The sequence below is a fragment of the Thunnus albacares genome, chromosome 6 (genome assembly GCF_914725855.1).
Source record: "Thunnus albacares chromosome 6, fThuAlb1.1, whole genome shotgun sequence".
Classification (NCBI taxonomy): Eukaryota; Metazoa; Chordata; class Actinopteri; order Scombriformes; family Scombridae; genus Thunnus; species Thunnus albacares.
In genome coordinates, this window is record NC_058111.1 from 23,469,517 (window position 1) to 23,485,326 (window position 15,810).

The 15,810-nt window shown below is 39.0% G+C and overlaps 1 protein-coding gene across 3 annotated transcripts in view; it reads right to left on the bottom strand.

Annotated features, from left to right (window-relative positions):
- zbbx (zinc finger, B-box domain containing) overlaps positions 1–15,810 on the bottom strand; it is a 58,521-nt gene that overhangs the window by 27,056 nt on the left and 15,655 nt on the right. For all 3 annotated transcript variants that reach the window (XM_044354784.1, XM_044354786.1, XM_044354785.1), the window contains exons 7-11: positions 14,866–14,961; positions 7,119–7,352; positions 4,957–5,182; positions 3,867–4,026; positions 102–205 (exon numbers count right to left, since the gene is read on the bottom strand). In XM_044354784.1, the coding sequence (XP_044210719.1) occupies positions 102–205; positions 3,867–4,026; positions 4,957–5,182; positions 7,119–7,352; positions 14,866–14,961 (820 nt within the window). The remainder of the gene's footprint in view (positions 1–101; positions 206–3,866; positions 4,027–4,956; positions 5,183–7,118; positions 7,353–14,865; positions 14,962–15,810) is intronic.

Sequence of the window (15,810 nt, forward strand, 5' to 3'; positions counted from 1 at the left end):
AAAAACACACGACTGTCAAAGCTGTATGTCAACATCCCATTTTTGTGTCAAAGGGTACTTAAACTGACGTGTGTGTGTGTGTGTGTGTGTGTGTGCATTACCTGTTAGGCTACTTGCAGTCTCCTCCTCGGTGTTTGTGTTAGGCGACAGTGATTTTAAATCTCTACCAAAGACCAAGGATGGATGATCAATTTCGATTGGTGTTCTGGAAGCAAAATTAATTGATAAATACAATAAATACAAAATAAGTAAATTAAAAAAACAAAACCTGTAAACCTGGGGACCACAGACAAAAAGATAATATGGATTGAATAACAAATTATTTTCCTCTTTTCAGTCAGTCACTCCCTTATCCTGGAGCCTGGATGGGTGGATTGATGAAAACATGCATGCATACATTCATGCGTCCAGGTTTAGTTATCTTTTCAGATCTGCCCCTCTAAACAACACAGACCAGTGTCCTTCACACTATTCCTCTTTATTTCCCCTGTTACCCCTTTTTACTTCTTTTCAGTCTAATCTGGCCAAAGTGCAAGACCAGTGAGAGGGCCTTTATGAGCACCTTCAAGCCCTCAAGCTGCCCATAAGGGGTGACTGGGGAAGTTACTTGCACTTTACATCCTTTTCTCTTGCTCAGTCCTCATACTCAATCCTGGCAATATTTATCTTTTTCCCCCCTATTTAATGTACTCAGAGGGTTATATTTAATCCTGTCCCTCATATTTCTTTTGTTATCCCTTTGCTCCATCCCTCTCTTTTTCTCCATATATACAGTACTTTACATGCAGTAGCCTCACTAGCTTTAGGCAGTTTGCATTTAAGGTTTTGCTAGAGAGCAGGGAAAAGAGGCATGTCTTGCATTTTTACCTTCTTTTGGAGACATGTTTGAAACCATTCTGATAGAGATTCCATGTTATATACAATATTGAATGATTTTGGAAAAAGGCACACGATGGAGCAAGTGGATCAAGAGACCTTCAACTGATAGGACCCCTGGAGAAATGTCCTTGAGGAAGGATTTTGAATCCTTAACAAAATACCTTTTGCCCTGTAAGGAAGAGCCTGAAAAGACTGTTTCCTTACAGTAATCAATACAGTGTAAAATTTCAATTCAATTCAATTATTTCCAAGTATCTCTAAAGGGATAAAGTGAGATAATATGACTATACCTATAGTAGATGCTATTTGGAGACAAATTATGGAACTGCAGTAATGAATGAATAGGTGATGCACTGCTAAGTGATCTATAAGACATGCTCTGTCAACTCGACACGCTTTGTCAGCTCGTATTTATGATACAAAAACAAGACTTAATTTAGGTTTAAGCATTTTTTTTAAACACGCCTTAGACTAATGGAAATACCCATGTTTGATGCCCTTTGCTATAAAGCAAAAAAAGCGAGCGGGATCTGACAGAGATGAGTTCTCCAATAGGACCATTATTGCTGCTATATTTTCCCTGTGGACAGAGGTTAGCTCAATCAAATCAGACATTTGTGCCAGAAGTGCTTAAAGGAAGTCACTTCATCTATCAGAGGTGATATTTTTCCACCATGGATCAAACTATTCAAGCTTTGATTTCTGTACTCAAAGCTAAAACTTTGGCTCAAAGTAACTTGTCATGGTACAGGTCAAACTAACTGCTTCAGACTAGTCACACCGTACTCAGAATACAACTGACAGCTGGAAGTCAGAAAAAATAAACAGCTCACAAAGAAATGTGAGGTTCGCTAGAGAAATGATGTAAAAATACAGGGGATGGCTGACACAAGAAGGAAACAATCCATGGACTTAACATTTTTTGTAGATAGAGTTGTTTAAATCCCTGCTAGAATCTACTGTGTGTATCCTTAGGCATAACATTTCCTCTGAATATTTTGAGTTTTTATCTTTTTCAAACTAACTTCTTATTATTTTCTCACACAAACTTGGAGCAACATTATCACCCCATTGGAGACAGGCCAAGGATGGCTCTGTGGTCATAATAAGCTACTTGTGTTTTGTGTAAGTAGGCGACTGTTCCTTATTGTGTACAGGCCTAATATGGTGACTCAGAGATAGTTATTTTTTTAATTTTGAGAAAGATTTATGTATCTAAAGTAAGCATAAAGGCCTTATAGATTACCTGTGCTACACTAGGAGAGAAAGTATTTAAATTAATTAACCAAATATATTTTTCTCTGGATAAGAAATAACTAAAATAGTTTTAAATTTGGCAGTATAAGTCGAGCGCAGTTAGGTCAAGTCGTACAGACGCAGGTAGGGGTCAGTTCTGAATCTCAGTTCCATTCCTGTGCAGACTTTTATTTCAGGGTTCAGTGCCTTGATCACAGATACTTTGACTCTGGCAGTTGATGGAAGGGCGAGCGTTCACTTACCCCACCCAGACTGCCAAGCAAGCTCAGAAAATCAGAGTGATGCTCCCTTTATTCACCAGCTTGCATTCTGTAACCTGCAGGTCCACCATGAATCTAACGAGGTGGTGGAGTTTACGACTCTAATAAAGCTCGCCACTTTTAGCAAATTCTTTAAAACACCCAACATTCCCTCCTTCCTTCACTCTCCTTCCCACTATTATAGAAGCTTGTTAAAATTCAACCTCTCACTCTTTTTTCTTTTCCAGTCAGCCAGTCTCTCTGTCTCTCCATTAAGCTCTGCCACCATCACCGCTGCAGGCTTATTGCACTCTAGATTGGCTCTCTAGTCTATCCCACAGTTAAAGGCTGCTACAGCTGGGGACTTACAGCATTCCAAGCTCAGGCAGTCAGCAAGCCTTAAACTGCACTCTGCTCTCCTCTCCTCCGGCCTGCTCTCCAGTGGGCTACTCTGCCCAAAAGGAACCGCTTAAATAAAGGGCTATAATAATGGGACCTGCTGAAGCCAAGCCCTCAGGCAGTCTACTGCGCAATAAGTGCTGAGAAACTGCTTTGTACACTGGTGGCTTATGTAAACTGACTACAGAGAGGCAGGACAGGCATGTGCAGTGGTAAAAGAAGGTGATGTGTGTGTGTGTGTGCAAGTGTGTGTGCATGCCTGTGTGTATGTGGTATATAGTAATAGAATAAATAAGTTGTCACTAAGTGACCTCTCTTTGTGTCTATTAAAATGTTGGCATACACACTACAATTGTCTGATGTTGATATGTAGGCATGATTCATCAAAAGTGAAAATAATATGCAGTGTAACATCTAAAAAATGAAGAAGAAAAAGATAAAAAATAAAAAAGTAAGATAAAAAATGTGTGAACTCTAGTACTGCTGCATCCTTAGAATTAGAAAAATTGACAGAATAGTTCAAATTAAATCACCATAGTTTCATCTGTTTTCTCTAAAAAAAGTTAAGAGGGTAGGATAGTGTGAACATTAGAAGCCTTACATTACTACACTAAACACATTGAACACATCAATCAATGAATGGCATGACAAAGTCCGTATTGTGTAGACACTCAAAGTTTCAAGGCAACATACAGTTTGTATCTTGTTTGGGGACACCTTTTCTTGCAAGAAATGATTGAATTTACTGAGTCCATTCAAAACTCTGGCTTCTAGCTGAAATGGGCACAACATGTACATATCCTTTCTATTGTCACCTAAATTAAGTTGCTTGAATTTTTTATTGAAAAAAATCCAGTCATATAGACTTCTTTTTCAATATCCATTGTGCCACTCAACACTACATTGCAATCTTAACTCACCATTCTCTATAGTTCCCCATCAACTTTGTTTGACTGATGCATGAAGTTTATTCAGCACGCACTAAGAAATAGCTGAACATACTATGATACTTGAAAACCTTCCCATTTTGTGAAGTAACAGTTGCATCAGCTTGGAATCATCAGTTAGCATGTGCATTGTCTTTCTGTGTACCTGCGGTGCTTCTTGAGAAGCAATCTGTCCATGTAGGTAAGGCTGTTTTCCATGAACTCCACCCTGACAGGTACCCTCCCTTCTCCACCTACTCTTTCTTGTCCTTCAGGTCCTCTGTCTGGAGAGAGGTCAGCTTGGGTCGCCATAGCTGACACCGATACTGGAGAAATATACAAAAAATAAAGTTAAGGTAAACGAGAGAAGAGGAGGAAAACATAGCCGAAAGTAAAGAAAAAGTCAGACAAAGGTAGAAAAGGAAACATCATTCGCCAGCTTCTCAACACCTTCCTCAAAACACCTCCCCTCAAGAAGTGAGAAAACACCTTGTCACCACACCAAGAGTGCCAGAACATAAACAAACAGGAGAGAGCCCAATGGGAATAAGAAAAAGACGTACACAATACAAAAGGAACACAGCAAGCATATGAGAGGAATAGAAAGATAGAGGTAAGAAAGAGAAATGTTATGATTGTACTCCAGACACTTTGGCAGTCCGCAGTGGCAGCTTTAAATTGGGCCTGGGTGCCACTGGCCTGACAGAAATAATTAGGGCTGGAGGGGCTAGCAGCAATTTGCAGAGCAGAGCGAAGGGAGAGAGGAGCAGAGTCTGTCCAAGCAGTAAAGCAGAGAAAATAGGAGGCCTAATGAAAAGCACAAACACCTAGACACATACACACAGAACCTGGAATAATAGCACTAATAATACACACCCACATAAACCCAGACACACAAACACTGTTGCACATGCGCACATGTAGAAACAGCATGTGTGAAAAGGCATAGAAATGGCCTGATGCAGTGGAGCTTGTACAAATACGCACACACACACAGCTGAGGCGATTAGTGCTGTGGTGTGGAGTAGGGCCACCCCTAACACTCCTCTAATTATCTCAATATGCAACAGCCATGGATTACCCTCCTACTGCATTGGTAAGCACTTTCTATAAGGCCTTAACAGATCAGAGCACAGACAGGGAGAGGGGGAGCAGGAAAGCTGAAGAGTTGGTGAAAATGGGGGAGAAGGAGGAGTGTGGGAGAGAAGAAGAGCAGAGAGAGAAGAGAAGGATGTAGCAGGCACCATACACTACACCTGGTCGAACAGGTTTCCACATTGCCTCCTGTATCATGGGTTCTCCTTCTCCATTGCTCCTCTCTCCTCTCCACTGTCTGAGAGCCTCCTGGAAAGATCTTGCAGAATCCTCCTCATCGTACTCTCCTCCAAGTAGAGAAGTGGAAAAACCCTTCTCGTCCTCCTTTTTCTGCCCATCTTCAGTCATTTCCACCTCTTTCTCTTCTCCATGATTCACAACCAACACCTGTGACAAAAACAATATCTACTGAAATGGATGGAAAAATGTGAGGTAAGGCTAAGAAGCTTCCCCTCTGTTATGCTAATGTAATGCACTAACATAAATCGAATACTGGCCTAACACAAAAATTAAATCTGTATGCCTGTGTACTTTACCTTTGCACTATTAATTTATTAATAAGTGCAAAATAATGGAACAGACAGTTAATGAGATTTTTCAAGGCAACATGCACGTAATTGTCAGCCAATTCTGGAGACAAGGACAAGAAAAATGTGATTTATATAAAATTAGACTTCAAAATAGTAGCTCTGTGGGAGTAAATGTAGACAAAAATTCCAATTCAAAAGGTGCTCATTGCAGTAGTTCGTAATCACATTGTCCAGAAAACAATGCTGAGTTAAATGGCTCAATGGCCTTATTTATCATACATACTGTACTCTAAGTGTCAAGTGTCGTAAGTAAACACAATCTGCTTGAAACACAACATACATTACAGTAACATTTGTCCTTAAAGGAACCCTCATAATATATTACATGTGTTCTTGGATCTTCAAATGAAATACTAAAATTAGGGGATCTATGCTACCAGTCTACTCATTCTAAACACCATTAAAAATACTGCAATTTCTGAAAATGGATTACACCTATTTATTTTTAAAAAATGAGTCTCAAGAATATGCAGCTGTGTACAGCGGGTTCATATGTTAACATATTCAGTCTATTATTGCTAGTTACAAGCATTTACAGCGCATTCATGTCACTGTTAAGTCAAGCAGTTGTTGTAGTTGTTGGTCCTCAGGTTGCTAGGTTATTTGATAGGCCTTAGCTCTATTTGAGGACTGAACATATTACGTTGATATATGTACACCTATCTTCTCAGTACCGTCTGACCCTAACTGTTTGAAATGACTGCTGTGTGAATAAGGTCAACTGAGCTCTGTGGTGTAAAGAGTCTGAAATGTCAATCTAACTGTTTTTGCCAGACCTAGACTGTTGGGGGGGATTTTTTAGTCCAAAGGTACATGCAGTTCACAAGCCTGCCTGTAGATACAGCCTGTGGATATAGCGTCAATTAGGGTTTGTTTGAAGTCTTTTCAATTGACTCACAGGGTGCAGAGGTAAAACTCACACAGTGCAGAGGTTTGTTTGACATGTTTCTGCTGTGTTGTCACAGCAAGTGAACTATAAATAGAGATGAAAATTATACCTATTTGTAAAAAAAAGTATTGTTGGTATAAACAAAGCACAATTTTCATTTCTCAAAGTTGTGAAAATTGTAAAAAGAAAATGTGGATGCAAACTATCAAACTATATATTGCATAATGTTGCTATACAGTAACATTTGTGCTCAAAGATTCTATAGTTACCTAATAAAAGATGAACAAGCATTTGAATTTGACTGAAGCCCAAATAGCAGATTTGGAAGATACAAGTTCTGGTGTAAAGAACCTGACGTTGTAAAGAAAAAAAAAGACTAAAATGCATAAATATATTATTGTCTTGTGATGTGTTGACTTGTAACATTTTGCATTCAAAGCTTCTTGTCCAGATTTAACACTTAGACAAATATCCCTTGAGTTGTAAAAAGCTAACAACATGAGGAGGCAGAAGAAAAGCCACATACCAAGATGGAATTAATAAAGTCATAGCTCATCTTATTAATATTTAACTGTTATTTCAACATTTTCTAAGAGGCATTTTCCTCTTTTGTTTCCCCACAAACTCAATACAATGTGCCTTTTTTTGTCAAGTGGCAGGAGAGCAAAAATCTGTTCACAGGACACCAAAGTGGGTCCTACAGTGTTGTGTAATGTGGTATGTTAGGAGTGCATGAATGTTAAATGTGCTTTAATGTTTGAGATGAAATGTGTGTATGACTGCTGCATGTGCTAGATTAAGTGCAAGTATGTGTGTGACAGTAACAGTGGATGTTGCCACCTACCTGGCTGGGATCAGAGTGCAATTGTGTATGTTTTGCTATAGCCTCTGTTCCAGTTTCTGGTTTTTGATCTCCTTGTCTTGTGGTGGTATTACACAAAAAGGGATGATTGTGATTGGGTTCAGAATTGGGACTGGGTTTTTGACTTGTAAAGGTACTGGGATAGGAACTAGGGTTCATCTGTTTCTGGAAGCAGCTGACAACATCCCGCGTGCTCACATGAGTCTGTATGTCTGTCTGTAAAAGAAAGCCATAGTACATGAAATTAGATCAACCTTGTTGTTACTGAACAAAATGGTTGTAGCTTGCACTTTGTGACAGACGTGATACATTTTATGTAAAATACACAAAATAAAATAGCAGGGAAATTTAAGGAATCAGGAGTAAATGAGAAAAAGAAAAATAATACATTGCATAAAAAGCAAACTAACTGCAAAGACTAGAAAGTGCAGCACAATGCAAGGTTATAAAAATGTGTTTTAGGTTTTGAAAGACTGAAGGGATTCAACCAAACCACAAATGTTATATTTTTTCATAACATACATTAGGCCCTTACAGGAATGCTCAGTCCCCTGTCATATGTTTACACACACACACACACACACAGACACACACACAACACACACAAATGAACCGATTCTGTCCAATCTGATACTCTCTGATACCTGTTAGAGAAAGAGAGGGAACAAGAGTGAATAGGTAGATGTTTCGTCAGCAGTGCTGCTCTTGTCACCACTGCCCACAACTGTGATCAACAACAACAACAACAACAACAAAGCATCTGACTTGTCAAACTGTAGAAGTGTTGAATCTGTCACAGAATTTTCACAGATTAAGATAAAAAATATCTTACCAAGCAAGTTCTACTTCATGCTCACTAACAACATGAAGATGATAAGATGAGGTCACTGTAGACAGCTGCCATGAACCCCAGAGGTTACAACCTAATCATTTTAAGTGCTTATACTTCTATCTAGCTTAACCTTGAAAGTCATAATGATGAATTCCACTTTATAGAGTTAATGTATGCACCTTTATTTTATGTAAATGAAACCACACTGAGATGGTTCAGAGAGACACTGTGCTCAATACTCAGATCACATGACCAAGCTGGCATCACACTTTATGTCTATTGCCTTTACATTACATCCACCCTATTTTATACACAAAGCAATACAGATCTATTGACAACCTCTGCCCAATCATGCATCACACATGCACCAGTCCTCCTTTTTCATTTACATATAGTCTGCTCAGATATCTCCATCCTTATGGACAAGAGAAAATGGGAAGCACACTGCATGAGTGCAGATTGATTTTCTCTATACCACAGGGTGAATTCATTATTCTTTTCCATTAATCACCAATGACCAGTAGGGCTGCTGAAGTTAACCTTGAAAGTGTCCAACAGAACCACACAAACAAATGTGGATTCATGGAAACAGGGGGGAACATACACAGAAAGCTTGAAAACAATTACACAGAGTTTAGGCTCAGCAAGGAAGCATCATTTTGGTCATTTTATAATACAGTACATTTTATTGCCTTTTTTCAATTCTTGTCACCTTTGCTGCAGGTCACTGACAATTACTGTCACTATAATAGAGCTTTTGCAGAAGTTCAATAAGAAAGATTGTTTCTCTTGTGTTTTCTGTTTTATTCCTTCTGACTTTTTATCTCTTTCTCACTTGCGCTGTTGTCATTTTTTTAGCCACCAATTTATTTCACTGACATCTAACCACAGATGACAACCGTGGTCATTATATATAATTCATGGGGAGACTGAGTTGTGGTTTTGCTTCATATTGACATGTTGCCATGCAGAAAAGGTGGTGGGCAGCTGAAGATATGTAAAGCCCTTGGCAAACAAAGCCTATCAGCATCTTTGTCAGTGAACAACGTGAGTAACAAGTGGAAACTGGTTTATGCCATTTACGCACCAACAAAAGCTGTGTCAATGGGAAAAATAAAAGGCTTACTTTTCTTGAGTACTGTTTTCGTCTCTCAATACTAAAGTAAAATTCAAAAACCCACCATGTTTTCATGTTTTACTCTGCTGGGATGTGACATAGTGACTATTAGATCCAGACACAAAACAATATGTCAGACCATATGATAGACAACATATCTGTAGGCTATGTTATTTTTGATCCTGTATTTTCTGTATCTTATCTTAAATCATTTGATGTTGGGGCTACCATATTGATCAAGAAGCAAGCTTTTGCATTTTCTGACAACACTTCTACATGAATGTGGAAATTTTGCCACTTATGTGATGCAAGTATGTGCACAGCTGTGCTTTGACAGAACCCCTGGCATCATAGAGAGCTGGGTTGACAATGATCCCATGTCCACATTTTCATTGTATCCATGCTGATGATGGTGGAGGGATTTGATGGATCGTTGAGGGCATTAAGCAGTACACTTTAAAGGCTCATAGTTGGCTGTTCAAACCAGCAGCTTAGCTGACCTGTGATATGATCAACCACCTGATAAATCTGCATCCATGAGATGATGAGATGATTTTCCCATTTGTGTGGAGCTTGACTGTCATCTAGGCAGCATGGAATCATCTTTTACAGTGTGGGGCCTGGATTAACTCTGTGTTGTAATGGTAAGTATATATGGGTTATAATGATTTCTCTGTTTGCCCTTGAAATTGAATAAATAAGTGAGCTCAATACTTGTCAAACAAATATGCATTCATTGTGTCACATTTAAAGGAGGCCTCTTGCGGCATAAGATCACTACTTTTGGCAACACCAGACATTTTCCCCTGCAGGATAGAAACACCATCAAGCATTTGACATCTCCTGGCCAGGAGCTTGTTGTGTTTTCTGCTTTGTAGCTATGAAGTGTGTGTGTGTGTGTGTGCCTGCATGGATGTCAATAGGTTGTTTGTCCATTTGTAGTGGAGATGATAGGTTTTGCTCTGTGTTTTATTGTTTCTGTTTACCTGCCCAGGGACTACAGATGGAAATTAGCTGGTAGCTAAATTTGGTACAAAGCATATTTTCTCTTTGTTTGAGATTAATGTATTTTGTACATGGTCCCTGATATAAATAAATTTAATACACTAAACTATGTCTGTGATGGGTTCTGCATCTGGTCTTGAGCAGTTGCACGAGGTAATATTGTGATTATAGATGGATATATATGTATTCATCCAACCTGGCAAATAGACATGTTCTTGGTCTGAAATATGAAAGCAGAGAGCGCTCTTTGAGGTGACTCTACTGAATTGGTTCATTCAGCATCTTGAAAGAGGGAACTTGCCCATGGCCATGAAGTCTTTAAGAATCAAATCTTTACAAATAATCCTACAAGCCTGGGGACATTACTTTCCTCATCTTCACACCCTGTGATGGCAAATCTTTGCGTCACCAGAAGTATTAAACAATACAACTGTTGAAGCCATTCTTCCTGCTCTGTTTCTCTTTCTGGTCACCAGCTAACTGTGCTTACAGTTGTACATCAATGGACACGAGGCATCTGTATGCTTAAAAGTAAGAGCTTATCAGATTGTTTAAGTAGGCATAGCTTTGAACTTCTCTCTCAAGCTCTATTTGTCATTATTAAGAAGACTTTTGTCACGTTTCCTGTGTATGAACAAGTTCAACAAGATGAATGCCTTTGCGGTGACACTGTCAGAAAGTTTGTGTCATTATCCCTATTTGTCTGATTCATTATGCATTGTAAAGAATTTGTTGACAATGCACTTGTCACAGACAGTTTTTTCAGAGTTACAAACCTCTCAAGATTTGTCCATTTGTCATTCATTTTGGACAAAGTTATTAGCTTGCTTCTGACAATAAAGCAGCATAAATAACATGTTTTAAAGCTCTGAAAAATGTGCCATTCACAATCTTAATCTGTCTGTGTAAAGCAGTGCTGGATGCAGTTATTGAGTTTATCCTTTTTTCGAGCTAGAGATAAGTGAAGAATCTGTTCAACCTACCATGACCAACAGATTTGACCACTAACTCATGTCCATTGGTAACAGCAGCAGGGGAATCAGAGTGTTAGAAATATTATTTGGTAGGCCTACAGTACAGTTTCTTCAAGCAACATACTGTAAGAACACTGACTGAAGTGCTGTTTGCTCTGTTGTTGTAGCTTTTACTAAATCGAGTTTGGTTTGGCTTAATCTGTTTTTGACTGGGGGTGATTGTCAACCAGACAAATTTAACAAAAGGCAAATGGGTTATTATTAAGTTAAGGCAAACATTATTTTATCAGATGTTGTGGACACAAAGCCATCTGAATGTTTAAATTAATTTAATTTGAATAAATTATCTATGATATAGACCTCAGACTCGACATACTGGACAACATCACACATCCGAGGTTACCCTAATCATGCTAGTGGATAAAGAAATCCCCACTGCCCACATTTATATCAACTTTGAACTGTGCACAGGAAGTTCATCTGTCAGTCAGAGAATCAAGGGTTCCACATCGCAACATTTCCCCAACATCTAAGTGGAGCTACCACTACCAGTGCTTACATGATATGGTATAGTTACTTTTCTGCAGTTGAATCATCACATTTGACTTCCTTTTTAGTGGGCAAGGAAACTAAAATTTCCCTTTAAGGGGCCACAGCATGCAAGTGATGCAGGGCAGGCTTTGTGATTTTCATGTGATCAGGCTTTGTGTCTCCCATGTACAGCAGTACAAAGTAAATGCTTGCAGCCACAAATCTGTGTCTATTATTTAACCATGCTGGAGCTCGTGTGGTTTCAGGTATTTAAAATGAGATGGGTACACAAGTAAGCAAGAGAGAGAGATTGATTTTTGTTGCTATTGTTTGTTCATGTATAAAAGAAAAAAAAACACCTTAGTTTCCTCATAAAGAAAAGAGGTTAATTCTGCTGTTGGAGTTTCACACACACACACACACACACACACACACACACACGCATACATATTTATATATATATATATATATATATATATATATATATATATATATATCATTGAATTGAATTGATAGAGAGAGATGGGTGGGGTTAACAACAAGAGACAATGCATTAAAATAATTTTGCTTAATTACGACTGCTAATAGAAATTTTAAATATTGCTGTATGATTAAAAAATTACTGGCATTATTAAAAATTGCTTTGATACAGCGTACCACATCCATCCGTTTACTCCACAGGTTAGGCTAAATCAAATACTAAGAATGCTTTGCAAACATTAACTGAACCAGGTCTGTGTAAGTGTGAGCCTGAGAACACAAGCTGATGAGGCACTGATGAAAGCCCCAACACAGCATACTGATGAAATTAATATTGTTTTTGTCTTTCTGTCTCTCATTCTGTGTCTCTCCCTCTGTCATTCTTTCCAACGCAAATGAAACAGGATTAGCAGAGGAGAGAGATGCCTGCGTCAGCTGCATGTGTATAATCCCCGGTCTTTATGTCCTGCCAAAATACACAGTTTTGCGTTTGTGATTGAATAAGACTATGCATGTGTATGTGTTTGAAACTGTGAGTGAGCTTCCACTCATGCATCACCTAGTGAGTAAAGAGAGGAGAGAAACAGAGATGGACACTGCAAAGACATATATATATATATATATATATATACATATATATATGTGTGTGTGTGTGTGTGTCTCTGTGTGTGTAAAGTGTGTATGACTTTATTCCAACATGGTGGCTACCCAGTAACTACAGTGTGTTGACCCACCCCGCAGTTAGGTAGCACATGAACTGAGAGCTATCTACAGGAGATGAGCTATACTGCACAAGCACTAGTTAATAGTGTGTTGCTCTATACATAAACACACTAAAAAGCTTCTGTAGGGAGACAAATACATTTACAGGCACATACACAGTCATACAGACATGCACACAGAATGCACACAGGGGTACACATAAAGAAACCAATTTCGAAAGATAAACCACAGGATGTATATTCACAAAGCCATTTCCATGCACTCACAAACAAAGTGCACATCATAGCATAGTCCATCTCTTTGTGAGTACTTCTATATGAAAATAATAGCACCCAAGAAAACAATAACATAGGAAGTTGGCAAAATCAAACACATCCTGGGAGGGAAAAACAGTACACATAGCAGAAAACAGAAGACGCATATAAGCCAAGGGTACATAATTGCATAAAACATAGATACAAGCACACAAACACACACACAAGTCAGTGGCCATGATGAAAACATTCATTCCAAACATAATATGAACCCAGTAAGAATAGAAACATTGAAGCGGAACAAACCTCCATACCACAAAGACATCTATCCAGCTACTAAAGCACCAGAGCTGAATATGGCAAAGCACATTCTCTCTAGTCACCTGCATGAACACAGCCAGTCAATTTAGCTCAGTTGAATGTGAAGCGAACATAACGGCTAGGTCTTGCCATGAAATAGGACCATAATATCATGGGCCAGCGCAGTTATCTGCTGTTGTGGGGCCGCGGTGAACCAGATAACAGGTCCGCATGCAACATAAAATATTTCACCAAAAAAAAAGGACATTAGTGGACTCGCTTCTTCAACCCCACAAAAACATCATTGACAATTTGAAGAGAGTTTATTTGAGAAGTTGTTTTGAGCAAAACCTACCAAAGGTGTCAATTTAGTGCTTTTGATGTCAGCTAGACAACATAAATATTTACTAGTTGGTTATATATTCCCATCTCTAGAAACCTGAACAATAATACAACATGAGTAATATGTGCTGAACAACCCATACTGTCTCATTTGAATCTGACATGATTTTAATTTATCAACAAGGGAAATCTTAAAAATCCATATAATTAATAGGTGTTTTGACAACGCAGCATGTTCTACCTCACTTGGTAAAGCTATGAATAAATGAGGTTCCCTAAAAATGCTTTCCATACAATTTTTTTATAGGCCATTGCTTTATAAATTCAGTCCATTGTTTAAGCATGTGTGTGTGAGTGTGTTTGCTGGTGTAGTACCACTTGTTTGTGTCCTGAATTCTGGTAGTAGCACATTGTTCATGTACACGTGTTCGCTATATCCATACATACATACATACTGTAGAGCTTTGAGAAATGTAGCTTTTGTATGGATTTGCGTCTATAGATCTGTCACAATATTCAGACATGTTTTCTATGGCAATATACACAGAAATCACTCGGATACGTTCAATTACTTGATAAAAACACAAGTGTGTGGGCGTAATCAAACTCTCAGAGAACTGACCTGCTGTCTTGTCTCTCTGTCTTTTCTTTGACTGAAGACTGCTGTTCCTGGTCTTTGGTTGGCTGCTGCCTAAGGCTTGTTCTCTGTCTCAGTGTGAGTGTGTGTGTGTGAATGTGTGCATGCCAGTGACCAGACTGAGCTCTTGTGGTCAAGGCCTTTACTAATGAGGGACATCCATTTTGTTATCGGGTTCCCAAACATAATAAAACTGCAACAGCACAACATACACACTGACACATACATACATAGATAGTGCAGCCTTTTTTCTTCCACTTAATCGTGTGTGTGTGTGTGTGGTTGCGTGTGTGTGCGTGTGTGTGAAAGTGAGATGGGGTGCAGAAGCAGCGAAAGAGGGAAAAGATGAGAGGATGAGATAAGTAGACTTAGGAATGCAAGAAATGCAAGAGAAACAGTGAGTGAAGCAGAAGGAGAATGGGATCAGAAGAGATATTATTGAAAATATCTGTGAAAGAGAGACAGAGAGAAATAGAGAGACACAGATACAGACAGAAGAGGAGATAGACTTGATGGAAGTAAGACCAAGCTCACCTGAATGGGGATCATTCTGTGGAGCTTCAGTGCCCCCTTCTGGTGAAATTTGGCAAAGCAGCCAACGCAGTAGGACTCTGTGCATTCGGCACACATCTACAATACAGAGACACACAGTGCTTTTAGTGCATGCGCGCATGCGTGTGTGTGTGTGAATATCTGAAAGAGAGAAGAGATCTGTGTGTTTATGTTTATGAGTTTATGTGTCTTAAGAGGTTAAGCAGATCATAAAAGTAGTGATTATGTATATGTATTTACATTATGAGCATGTGTGCATGTGTGAAACTGGTAAGTAAGCAAGTAATAGTAATATTTCTTAAAGATTTAAACCTAAAGCCAGATATCTTTTCCTTTCCTCTAACCTCAATCTTGCAAAACAAACTTTGACAGCAGGGATGAATATTGAGATGGACTCTCTGGCAGGATGCTGTGTGTGTGTGTGTGTGTGTGTGTGTGTGTGTGTGTGTGTGTGCATGTGCATGTGCATTGTGTGTGTGAGACTGTGTGAGTGAATGCATCTTAAGGGAGGTCATTATTATTTCTATCTGTGAGAATCTGTTCTTATTAGTGGGGAAAAGTCCTTGCATCAGCAGGTTGGAGAGATAGGCCAAGACCGGGTGGACGGAGCATACAGGCGAGTCCAGGAGGAGAGAAGATACCGAATGAGAGGGGAAGATACAGGGGAGGGAAAGGGGGGGGGGGGCGCACATGTCAAATTCATGTAGTACAGTTTTGTGTCCTTTCTGTAGAAGCAGCACAAACTCTACTTTTCCATAGTGGGAATTTGAATGTTCTTTTGTAACAGTGTGACATATTTGGGATCTTCCCTCATAGCCTCTGTCTTGCTCACCAGCATAACTGCTACTTTTTCACCAGTTTATTCATTGCTTATTGTAACTGATAACCAAGCAAAACAAGGCAAACAAAAAAACTCACTATTCCATA